At 30.7% G+C, this 13270-nt stretch overlaps 1 protein-coding gene across 4 annotated transcripts in view; it reads right to left on the bottom strand.

Annotated features, from left to right (window-relative positions):
* LOC139526877 (autism susceptibility gene 2 protein-like) overlaps window positions 1–13270 on the bottom strand; it is a 133368-nt gene that overhangs the window by 80618 nt on the left and 39480 nt on the right. For all 4 annotated transcript variants that reach the window (XM_071322011.1, XM_071322010.1, XM_071322012.1 and 1 more), the window contains exon 2: window positions 10917–11012. In XM_071322011.1, the coding sequence (XP_071178112.1) occupies window positions 10917–11012 (96 nt within the window). The remainder of the gene's footprint in view (window positions 1–10916; window positions 11013–13270) is intronic.

Here is a 13270-nt window from a genome sequence, read left to right as displayed (position 1 = left end):
ATTCTTGTAAATTTACATTCCACCAAGTTAAGTTTTACAAGAATATCTTAAAACTGCAGGAAGTATTCTGTAAACCAAGTAAGAAATCTACAACGGTTTCCTTTGATTGTTAGTTCATTTACAAGGAAAAAACATATTACTTATAACTCAAAATTAGACATTATCATAACATAATGTGATATATAAATATTACAGGAAAATATCAATATTATATAATATGATAATAAGTTAATAACTTAGCTGGAGAATCCACAAATTCTTGTATCTCATAATTCATTTAAAAGTAATTCAATGTTTATATAAAATTGATTTTTTATCTTATTTATTTTAAATTATATGAGTGAACCTATTGCTATGATTACATAATATTAAAGTGTTAGATACCATTATGTTCTTTAAATTCACGATGTTCAAACGAACATAACATATTTATGTGCTAAATTGCTCTATTTTTCTTGTACAACTCTGCTCCTAATTTCTGTTCTAAACTGACTCATATTGTATATATGTATATAAATAAGACAAGAATAGTTCTGATACTAACAGGCACGGTGACCCTTTCGATATTTATATAAAATTGATTTTTTATTTTATTTATTTTAAATTATATGAGTGAACCTATTGCTATGATTACATAAGATACCATATCTCAATATCAACATACAAAGTGACTTTAAGCTGGTTTTCAGTATAATAATCTGTGTGTATTCTTTGGTGAATTATGACTGTGGATTTATGTTATTTGTTAAAGGTACCAATGGATGTCATGAATAAAGTTGAACCCCAAATTCAAACATTTGATCATAAAAATATTAATTTCTCAGTTATGTACAAAAAAAAACTTTCATGTCAGAGCATTCTAATAAGCTGACTGTATTACAGTATAGTATGGACTTATGGACTCATTGTTGAAGGTGTACAGTATGGACTTATGGACTCATTGTTGAAGGTATACAGTATGGACTTATGGACTGATCACTCATTGTTGAAGGTGTACTGTTGCCTATAATTGCGTAAATCCACTTCATTTAAACTTTGGTGGATAAGTTTTCTCATTGGCTGTATCAAACCAAATCTCCTTATTAGTATAGAATTCTGAGAAATCAGATATCCAGTTTTGTCTTTAATAAAGTTTAATGTGTTTTTGCCCTATTAGGCCACATTTAAAAGAATGTCTGTTTTCCATCCGCCAGGTCTACCCTTGGTAAACTGACCAGGAAGGCAGGTTATTTTTTTTTTTTACTGGATGTCATAGCATGGTCACATGAATGGTTTGACTTCTCCAGTCGAGGCCACATCAGTTTTTTGTGCTCAATTTGAGTGTATTTATTAAGACTATCGATCATTTTGCTTGCAAGCACTTTTCTGTTTTCAAAAATGGAAACGAATTATTTTCAGGAATGAAAAATATTTTTTGAGTTTTTGGTGGAAAATAATTTTTTGACCTGGGTGCTTATTTTTGACCCGGGTGGGGGAGGGGAAACAAACATAATTTTAATTTTGGCCTTACAGTATAATATATTTCAAAACACCCATGTACTGTGTTAAGTGCCTGTTGCTGCCTATTCATGGAGATTTTTTTTGTCTGCTTTAAATCTTCACAAGGCTGTATATAGTATACTATTAGAACTGACTTTACATGTACTTAAGACATTTATCAAAATCTTAAAAGAGAAATGTTTTGTCCTAAGCCCTATACATACAATTGATGTAAGAATATATATTAATAAAGATCTGAGATATTTATCCACTACACTATAGTATCAATAGAACTTTACCGACGTGATGAGCTTGCCTATTCAACAGAATGATTCAATCAATCTAGGGGTGTTGGGTTTTGCGTATGGGGTGAGGCCCTTTAACGTCCTATTAAGTGCCTATTACTACTTAGGTTTTTTGTCTACTTTAAATCTTTACAAGGCCATACAGAACTGTCTTAACATGTACTTAAAACATTTATCAAATTCCTAAGTGATGTAAGAATATTAATAAAGATCCGCAACATTTATCCTCTGTACTTATAATACAGTATCAATAGAACTTGTGATGAACTTGTCTATTTCTCAGTCATTATCCTTGCCGATTAATCAACTATGTTATATACGCTAACAAAACTCTCCACTTGTATCATGCAAAAACATCAATACTCTGACAACACAATGCCCCTTTAGATATTAATTGCTCTTCAATAATTGATCTTACAGTTATAAGCTTATACCATTAACATTGGGGATTTAGATCAAATTTCTACGATATTGATCCCCGATGTTGATCTCTAGAAATAACGACTAAACAGATTCATGGGTTTCTTTGTCTTCTTCTACGGAGAAATGCCAATCAAAGTTCCGTAATAATGGATTGCAGAGTTGTTTCTACCGCTTGTCTGTTGATATGACACAGTAACAGAGTTGATTTCCTATCTAAATATTGTTTCGTTAACGGTATTGATGTCTAGTGTATTTCTTTCTTACAGATCCGTATGAAAGCGATGAAGCCACTTTTGTCATGTAAATATATAATTAAAACTGCTAGAAAAAACCAGGTTGAACTCTTCTATAAAAATAACAAATATTATAAAATTTCTATTGACAATGAACCTTAATTGACAAATCAGCGCCATTTCTACTTAAACTCCCAATTACTTCTATTTTAAACTTAAACATTTTCCTTTTGTAAGATTTATAGATTCAGGCAGAATCTACATGTTCTCAGTTTTATTTTCAATCTATGTGTTTGACTGTCTCTCTGGTATCTTTTGTCCCTCTTTTTTATCACTACCAACTTAATTACAATTATAAAATATTGAAAATCCTATAGACTTCTTGTCCAAAAAAGGCAGAACATTTAAGTACAAAAAAATCAGAAGAATTAGTATGAAAAAGTCACACATTAACAAACTAAGTGGCACTTATCAATTTATAGCAATGGAAGATGAGCTTGATGATTAAATTATACCACTTCTAAGATCAATTAACCACTGTAAAATCTGTAATTTAGAATTAATGGGTATAAAATCTGTAATTAAGTTTGTAACTATTAATTATTTGGATTGTTGAACAAATGACAAACATGGGAGATTAACTATTGAGATTTCAAAAAAACTTTGACATGCAAGTTTATATTTTTGATAAAATTTATCCTGTCACAATTCAAACCTTATAAAAACATTTGAAAAAATCGAAATTTACATATTTAAGTTACAGCTTTTTAAGTAAATCTATTATCTTTGTGGTCATATTTTTTGTGATATGATCTATTTTTTCTAAAATCAGAGAATAAGCGAAAAATTAAAGTCTCACAAAGTTCTACTTTTTAACATTTTGATCTGAACAGAGGATTATATCAGGCTGACTAATGGTGGAAAAACCTCCCTCAGATTGGTGGAATCTTATTAAAGCAAAATTCACAGGAAAGGTTTTTTCCCAAAATGATAAAACATCTAAAAAAAAAATCTCTATTAACAGTAGTACTGTATCTGACAGTAAGATCTGTATAATGCTAAAGTAATGGTAAAATAAACTTGATGAGAAAAAAAACCCACATAATTCAGACTTGTTAACAGGAAGATCAATAATCAAAATTACCGATCTTTATCCTTAAAACTTGTCCTTACGTAAATAAAAATACAATAACATATGCATTATACATTCTGTTCACTATACCATGAGAGAGACATGTCTTTATGTGTAACTTAAAGATCACAAGCTTATAATGTATGATCAATACAATGCTCATTTGCCTGTCTTTTATAACCTGGAGTAGGGCTGATCTCATAACAGATTGTGTAACGAAGGACACAATTTCTCATTATGTTTCCCGCTGAACTTAATTACACAAAGATGTATTTTACAAATTGTTAGGATTTGTTGATTAATCAATCAAAGCTAAAATAGTGGAAATCATTCACTTCTGTAAAGTGTCTGACACAGCTACTTGTTTCTATCAATTATGAATTGTAATGCAGTTTACCTTGAACTTAAATGGCGTAATATGCATATCAGATGCAACATGCTTCTAGGATATATACAACTTAATAATTGTTCGTGGTTGAACTGATAAAAAAATTGAATTATGAAAAATCTTCTTTTTCCTTTCTTCTTTTTTATATTAAATGATGAATCACATTCAAGTGGAGGGCAGGAAGGTGTGTCAGCCCAAATTACCCCATTATAAAGGATTTAAGGGGCCAAAAAAAAGGTCTGAATTTCATCAACTTTTTCCTTGTTTGATAAATATGTTCTTACATAACACGAGTCTAGGAAAATTTGCTTAACCCACAATTAACTAAGCATTTAACCCTAATTTAGCTTATTACTTAATACACAAAAGCACAATGCAATCTTTGAATGACTGTATTTAAATACCCTGACCTGTGGCCTCGGCCTCAACAAATTCCATGGTCATGTGATGAAAGTCATGTGATTTCCAACCATGATATTCCACCAGACCATGTGATTCAAGCTTGCATCTAATACAAATAACACTTACAGTTTATAAAAACATCCTTGAACATTTTTTTCAAAGAAAATACTCAAACATTTACAACATGCATAAATAAATAGATAGACTTTGAAAATATGCATGACCTGAAAATATGTACATTTTTTGCACAAAAATGTATGTAATACTAATAGTAGCACTTGAGGTGTTGAAAGTTTGCAGTAATTAAATATAAACAAAATGATTGCCTTGAACCTCTTGTAGCAGATGGTAGTCATTCAAATTACATCAGATTTATGGTTTGTTTTGCAATTTTTTCCTCAATTAAGATTTCACCATTTCTGAAGGAGAATTTTAACTTCTTCCTCATACTTAAGTGATATTTTGAATCTTTTTCTAAATTACTTATTCAAAGATCTTTTTGTTAAATTTCTAAGAAAATCTAGAAATTTTAAGAAAAATTATGACATAATAGTTTAGTTTCAGTCATCATATCACACATTATAGGGTAAACATTGGTCTTAAAATTTATAGGTGCCTCATGACTCAGGGAGCAGACCTCTCTTCAAAAATTTTCAATAAACTTATATTATACTTTAAGAATCATATATGCCTGCATCCAATTAGTAAAAATATCAAGAAATTTTCACTTTTACATTACTTAATTTCTTTTTAAAATTATTTACAATACTTGTGTAAGGGGACTCTATTTATTAGTAATGCAGAGGCCTAATTGTTCATAATTATCTAACTATTTATATTATAATCTTTATTGCAAAATTACACCCATAAGGGTCAAGCAATACAAACAATATATATATCTAACCTATCAAATACACATTATGTTAAAAAAATTACAAATATCACTAATTCAATTTCAAATAGCATTTACTAAAACCCAGTTTTTATAAACAGATTAACAGAACATTATTATAATTAACAAATCTGTCTGTCATAATATAATTTGTTTGGCCTATCTTGTTTAGACAGATGTATACAATGAGCCAGTAATAAGATTATTTTTTTACAAACTCTGACTAAGCTATACAGGTGTATGTTATCATGTATATTTATCAGATTAAAGTGTGTGGACAAGTCTGATAAATACAAAATCAATTTCACTAAATCTTAAAATCATCAGGAATTTATAGAACATCATAGTTGTTTTATAACCAATAAATAAATACTATAGTGATATTGAAGGACTTTATGGTCTGCTCCAGGGTCCAAAATTATTGAAGAACCGTAAATAAAGACAGATAAATACTTCTGATTAGGTCTTATAACATACATCAGTATGCAAAAATGGCAAGAACATTTGTACAACTTTTACAACACATGGACCACCATAAGAGCTACCTGAGACTGGACATTACCGATAAAATGGCCAATGAACAGCAATATTATATCTGTTCAAAAAAATTAGTACTTCAGGATTCAACAGAACACTAAAAAAACTACCAACATCCATGACCATCACATTAGCACTGAACGACATAAATTAACCATGACAACAACTGCAAGAACTCTAATTGACCATGCATGAGAAGCTCTGTTGGACATCAGATGACCAAATTTATATTTACTTGGCAAAACCATATCCTGACCACAAAGTCTGCAAGACTTCAACTGACAAGGACAAATATGTGATAGAACCATATTGAGAGTTTGGTTAACAGTCAAATAATTTTTATTGTTAAATTCTATTGGGTCGCGCTCTATACGATTTTTTTTTAAATGATTGATTGATTTGCAATTTCAAAATGTCCCCATTTCACACAAGAGCCTATATTTCGCAGTAATAAACAATTTAAAAAAATATGCCATTAATATAATTATTTTTTTATTAAGATGAGATTGTCAGATTTGTGGCTGCAAATGTTTATTTTGAAGACCACCATATAATAACATGTAATAGACATCAAACACTGTAACACTTTCCAATCTTTAATAAGTGTCTACAAGGCAGAATTGTTTAATGATCCTCTCATAACATCTTTGCCAGGTAACATAAACCTTTGATATATTTAGATACAGGTGTATTACACGTCCACCTGTCCATTGCATCACACATCAGGTGACATATGAATAATCACAAAATGTCTTTATTTGTGGTTGTCTTACAATCTTTACATTATTAATATAATATTTGGTTTGTACCCAGTGGTTATAATATGCAATCTGTTTGCACCTTTAATACCAGGTGAATACAAATCATCACAAGATCATATGATCAATATCACCACAATCAACAGCAGACGAAATGATTTATAGTGCAACAACCTCCCATGCAATACCACAATCAACAGCAGACGGACAGGATTTATAGTGCAACAACCTCCAATGCAATACAAGAGTAAATTGAAACTATTCCAGGACAACCAAGCATTAATGATTCCAATGCAAACCTTTGCCATAAAGTGACTAACTTTCAGGGTGATTAAGTTATGTGATTTGAAGGGCAAGATTCTGATTACAAATTTTTCTTGATTCTAAGTAGTTGAATAGTGATGTTTATGAGAAATGAAATTTATTTGATGGAAATTTTTGCTATTTTACAGTTTGTATGAAATCAGAAAAAAATTCAAAACCCTCGTATAAGTTCGCTGCATAGTAGTACATGTATATAATACACTGTAATATAACTGGTTACCTTAGATGTTAAAAATCCTATATAATCTTTAAAAGCTTAAGAAGGAGTTACTGGTCTGTATCTGATATATATCATTGATGGAATGTGATGCATTGTTTTAATACCAATTGAATTAAACTTGTATCTAATTTGTTGCATGATTTTTTTATTAGTTGTTAGTGGCTTTAAACTAGCTGTCAGATAACTGCGAGTACTCTCAGATCTGTTCATTGTGTCTTTTTGTGTCGGGATGTATAAGTACCGGGCCACGTCCATTTGTATTTTTGTCCATCTGATGAGTTAAGCCTTTTTTCAATTAATTTTTATAGTTCGTTCTTATATTGTACTGTTATACCACTGTCCAAGGTTAGGGGAAGGGTTGGGATCAAGTTAACATGTTTAACCCCGCCACATTATTTATGTATGTGCCTGTCCCAAGTCAGGAGCCTGTAATTCATATGTGTTACATATTTGTTTTTCGTTCATTTTTTTTACATAAATAAGGCCGTTAGTTTTCTTGTTTGAATTGTTTTACATTGTCTTATCGGGGCCTTTTATAGCTGACTATGCGGTATGGGCTTTGCTCATTGTTGAAGGCCGTACCGTGACCTATAGTTGTTAATGTCTGTGTCATTTTGTTCTTTTGTGGATAGTTGTCTCATTGGCAATCATACCACATCTTCTTTTTTATATGATACATTTTATCTGCTTTTCTAATTTTTGGTGAACAATCTCATGCAAGTAATAAAAATATACATCAGAAAGAAAAACAGATCTCACTAGAGGTTTAGCATGTGACAAAAATCAATCAATCAATTGACCAAGCCTGATCATCTTTTATTTTTTATTTCTAGTTATGATTAAATATATGACAAATACAATATATATCCTAACCATATAATGGATCAATCACCTGTCCAGTTTACTTTCTGATGGTCAATATGCTTTTTATTGATGTCTTACTGCCACCCACTGTATATATATACAAGAATGTCAGTCAGAGGTACACCTAAACTTTCATGACAAGATAAAAAGCGTTTAATCTAGAAATACAAATTTAGAACAAAGAGACTCCGAGTGTCCTTTTTCTAAAATTAAATTTCTAAAATTAACTTTCCCTCCATTCTTGATCTTTTTTTTCAAAATATTTGAGTGATTTAATTTTGTCTGCAATCTTAAACTCAGCAGATCAGGTTAATCATTTTAATTACAGCCATTATTTAGTAACTGCATTTAGATTCTGTCATACTTTAGTATTACAGCTAGTTTACGTTACCACAGAACTTTTTATCTTGTAGGTTTATAAATGATATAATTTCCATCAAGGATGACTAGGAATGAGGTTTTAGATGTGAATGCTTAATTGCCATGGATCCTAGCTAGAAAAAGCCCCCTCCTGAAAAAATCTTTAAATTTTAAATTGTCACAGTCAAAATTTCTCCCATTTCAAAATAATATTTATGTTATTTTTTTTAATTTCATTTCAATGTAATTTTTTTTCTTTCTCACAAAATCAGGGTTTGGTTTCTGTGTATAAATGAAACCCTACCCATCAAGGTCAGTGAACAATAGATATTCATAATTCTTCTTTAATTCTTATTCTTAATTTCATCCAATTCCATTTTTAGTTCATTGATAAACAACCTTCTAAGTCTCAGAACTGACCAATCAATGATTAGAATTTGTGTAATGTAAACAATGTTGAAAGGTGATGCGAATAAGAATCCTCTACACTTTCCATAGACTTCAATGCAAATTAATTTAATTGATATATATATTGTTACCAGTTGAATATAGTAATTTTACTCTATTAATATTGTTAAAGACACTATATAATATCTCCATTTTGATTTTTAACATACTATAACCTCTGGTTAAAACATAATTGACAATATAAATAATCAGTAATCACCTTCAAATAGATGACAAATCTAGAGGATTCCTGTTCGCATCACCCCCTGAAAAATGTAAATGCCAGGATGTCCGGATCTGAGAATAACAGTTTTATGCTGCTGTGGCCTTAAATACCAATATTCTATAATCAATCAAAAAGTTATAAAATGTTTTTAATATGATCTACAAAACATCTCTATCATACCTGTAAAAGTCACCAGTCTATTTACACCTGAATAATTTACATTCTTATTACCTTGCTGTTTTATGATAAATGAGTGTAGATTTTTTACACAGGTGTCAAGAGGTTTGGGTATTTTATGGAATCTAATATCAACAAGATGTTTTTTACTGATAAACCAGTGTTATCAAAACATAATGTAATGGGACCCCCTGTTATAAAAGACCAAAAAACAATTTGCTTTGCAACAATTATTTTTTTCATCTAAATTGACACATGTATACATCATAGCAAGTGTCAGTGTTAATTATATGTCATAATATTTCACCGTCAATCCTGCCCAAGGGGTCATTCTTATTTGAAGGATGTGTAAAATGTTTGCTTTAGGTTTTTTAAAGATTTTGCAAAAATTCATGCTAAAAATAAATTTATCATTATCCTTTCAGGCAGAAAAAAATGAAGTCTGCATGATAGATAACTTATTACCAATATTCAAGTATATTATATTTGGGTATCTTTTATAGATTGTAAACAATAGATTATTCAGTCATAGCATAAAATTGAGGTGTGACATTTTATTCAACCTTTAGTGAAATTTGATGGAGAATTTTTTTCCTGTAAAACTCAGTCATCAAATTGCTGACATAATGCCTTTCAGTAACTATAAAGCAATCCAAGCATATAATTTACAAATTTCACCTTTGATCCTGGCTATTGGCAACTTTTTTTCTTACAACAGTTATTTATGAATCATCCTGCATAAATATTTAATCCCACAAGACCAGCATTGTAGCACCTGCTTGAGATGCTTGTTATAATTTTATGTATTATTATAATTACATAAATCATTGTTATATCACTAAAAAAAAGGTTTTAAGTTTGAAGAATTCATTGGCACAAGTTCCACTTTTAGAATGTTTATTTGAGAAACAAATTTTCGCTTTCTTTTCTCACCGGTTACAATACGTATATTCATCTATTTTTTCCTTGTTAGACTATAATCATGCTAATATCTGAAATCTAAAATAAAGCTTGCTAATAAGCTTGCATGAAAATCTAACTTTTTTAAGTTTAGAAAAATGGGTGATTGGGCTCTTAAATAGTTCAATCTTGTTATTCACCTGTTATTATTTTTCTAGGATCTTTCAGTGTTCAGTGATTCTCCTAAAAACTGAATTGCCCCATCCGCCCCTTTTTTGAAACAGAAAAAAAATGCATGTAAACAAAACACCTTTCTTTCAAGTCAGTATTGACAGGTTACACTGTATAATATGACCTATAGATCTGGCGGTGTCTCTCGTTGATGATAAAAATAGATCTGTCTCCAACCCAAATCATTCTGCTATCATTAAATTTTATGTAATTAATAATAGATCTATCTGTATTCCAGACATGGACCCATTCAAGCACTAAGATGCTTAAAGAAAATTGTCTTTCTATTTGAACATCTAAATTGGAACAATCACCACCATATATACATCTCTTGACTTGAGGTTGTAATTACTTTTCTCAAGCTTTGCAATATGTTGTATCTATAATTATGTACGGTAATAAAATTTCAAAGCATTAAGTCTGCTTTATATGAAAAAAAATCAAATATGTTACCTCACTTGAAACATGTGAGCCATTATTCAACCATAGATCTCTTTCTTCATTTCAGTCAAAATATGTTTAGTGTGTTGATAGAGTGTACCAGTGCAATCAAATTTTCACAGCAATCTGGTACCCACTATTGAGAGTTTACACAACAAAGAGATAAACCAGACCTACCTTTTTGACTTTTTTCTTAATGGAAGACTTGTGTTTATCTGTAAGAACATTTGTTTCTGTTTTTTCATTCTGTTTTGTGGAAGCCTTTATACAGTTCTGTAAAGAAAATGAAAATACAAATTTATTAATGTGTGTCAGGAGGCAATGTTGTAAATTGTTAGATTAGTGCAGTAATCATCTATGTGCTCCCTTACTTAATCACATACATGTGATTCTTCCGGCGGGAGTCAAAATCTCCTGCTTTTCAGACCCTCTTCCGTCCCTCCCGTTAAAATTTGAAATCTAATCCGCTTTTTGAAAATTTAAACCTGGATAAATTTTCAGTTGACATTTTCTTTACAATATATGTAAGGACAGAGAAAAAGTCTGAGAAACTCGAAATTGTTATGGGAAAACTCCGAGAAAAACAGAAGTTACTATTTCCTGTGTCAAAGGTAAATATGGGGGCAATTAGCGTGGATTAATCAATGAAGGTGTTTGGGATTAGACTGACACTGTATATATACAGCAATAAAAGTTGATTGGTAATTAACTGGTGATCAGCTGGCTAGTTTAAGAAACATGCCTTGATGATTAAAAGTGAAAGACGGACAATGGATTAATTTGTACAAACAACGACTCCTACAACAATGAGCAAAACCAATACAGTATTAGTATCCTATTAAAGGGCTCGACATGATGTGAACTTTTAAACTCCATGCACTTTATCCTTTTTTTCATATTTCTGCCAAAGCATTTAGATCTATACTATACTATACAATATTTTAGCTACTTATGAATTTTGTCATCATAATTTATCTAACTAATTTCATTATTTAACTGGCAATTGCAGTTTTGTAAATTTCCCAATGAAGAACATGTGAAGTTTTGATCATATGGATTCGATGAAGTGATGAAGTTTCTTCTTTTAGTAACACATCAGAGGGATTCATACCTTTCAACAATTATACTGCCCATAGTGTATTATTACTTCCAAAGGTCCACTTTAGTGGCCATATGCAGCCATTCATCCATAAAACTAATATATTTAGTAACAAACTTTTGACACAGAGATATGTCTCCCTCGTGTGCAATTTGTATTTTTATGCAAATGTTAAATGGCTGTATGACTGTCTCTTAGAATTGAAGAAAGAAAGGATTGACATCTTGAATACAGTACTTAGTACACCTAGGGGGAAACTAATAACAAAATTGTTTTGTTGTTTTGTTTTGTTTGTTTTGTTTTGTTGTTGTTGGTTGGTTTGTTTGGGTTTCAACTAAATGTTGGGTTTTTGTTGCTGTTTTTTTTTGTTTTTTGTTTGTTTGGTTTTTTTTTTGGGGGGGGGGTTTCAACTATTGTACATGTGCTAAAAAATATAAGATACATCTTAACATTGCAAAGTCTCTAAAATGATTGATTATATAGGAAATCATTGAAGCATGACTGGAGCGCCCCCCCCCCCCCCTTTTAAGTCAGTCAGCAGGCACCCCCTTAGGAAAAGTTCTGGATCATATACTCTTCAAAAGCAGTAAAGTCAATTGACCTTGAATCAAGAGTACCAGAGCTAAATAATCAATCAACCAAAAACATTACAGGGTAAAATTGACTGATCTTTGAAGATGAAATTGGTCAATGCTGATAGTCCCTTTTGTAAGTTTTACAACTGAAGGTCCATGGCTCTCTCTTATTTAGGGCAGTCTGACTTCCTCCATAAAAAATCTTACCACCACAATTATAGAGAAAAAGTGCTGAAAGTGACATATAACCCTTTCCTCCATGGAATAATTGTTTTACATGCTTGATTTGCATAAGATTTTTTCTATAAAAATAAAATCCTCAGGTTTAAAGAAGTCAGATATTCTTATGAATATCCTTTTCATATTGGATACAAATTTTATTAGGTCTGATGCAAACATTTTGTAGTCAAAAGCATTTCAACTGAGGTACTATACAAGCGTGAATTTAAAGGCGTCATTATGTAGTAAAGGGGGTGGCGTCAAAAGGCGTCATTATGTAGGAAAGGGTTAAAGCACAATCAATCAATCACAACTAATCATTTTGAGAAAAAATATAACAGATAGCAATCAAAAACCATCGGAAAATGGCAGACAAGTACACATTGCCAAAAACAAAATAAAATGGCAAAGAGTTACAGTCCATAAACAAAGTACTCGGAGATTGAAGAACCGAGTCCCAAATACCACAAAATAATGAATGACTTTAATTCAAATTTTCTGATTGAAGATCATTATATGACTTACAAATACCACAAAATAATGAGCGACTAAATAATTTAAATTTTCTATCATAGGAAGCTTATTAATTCTATAGAGTTAAAATTTCCTTTAATCTACATGTAGGAGGTGATCTATAT

The sequence above is a fragment of the Mytilus edulis genome, chromosome 6, assembly GCF_963676685.1.
Source record: "Mytilus edulis chromosome 6, xbMytEdul2.2, whole genome shotgun sequence".
NCBI classification, from domain to species: domain Eukaryota; kingdom Metazoa; phylum Mollusca; class Bivalvia; order Mytilida; family Mytilidae; genus Mytilus; species Mytilus edulis.
Note: the sequence above shows the minus strand (reverse complement) of the source record. Positions and strands in the feature narration are given on the sequence as shown.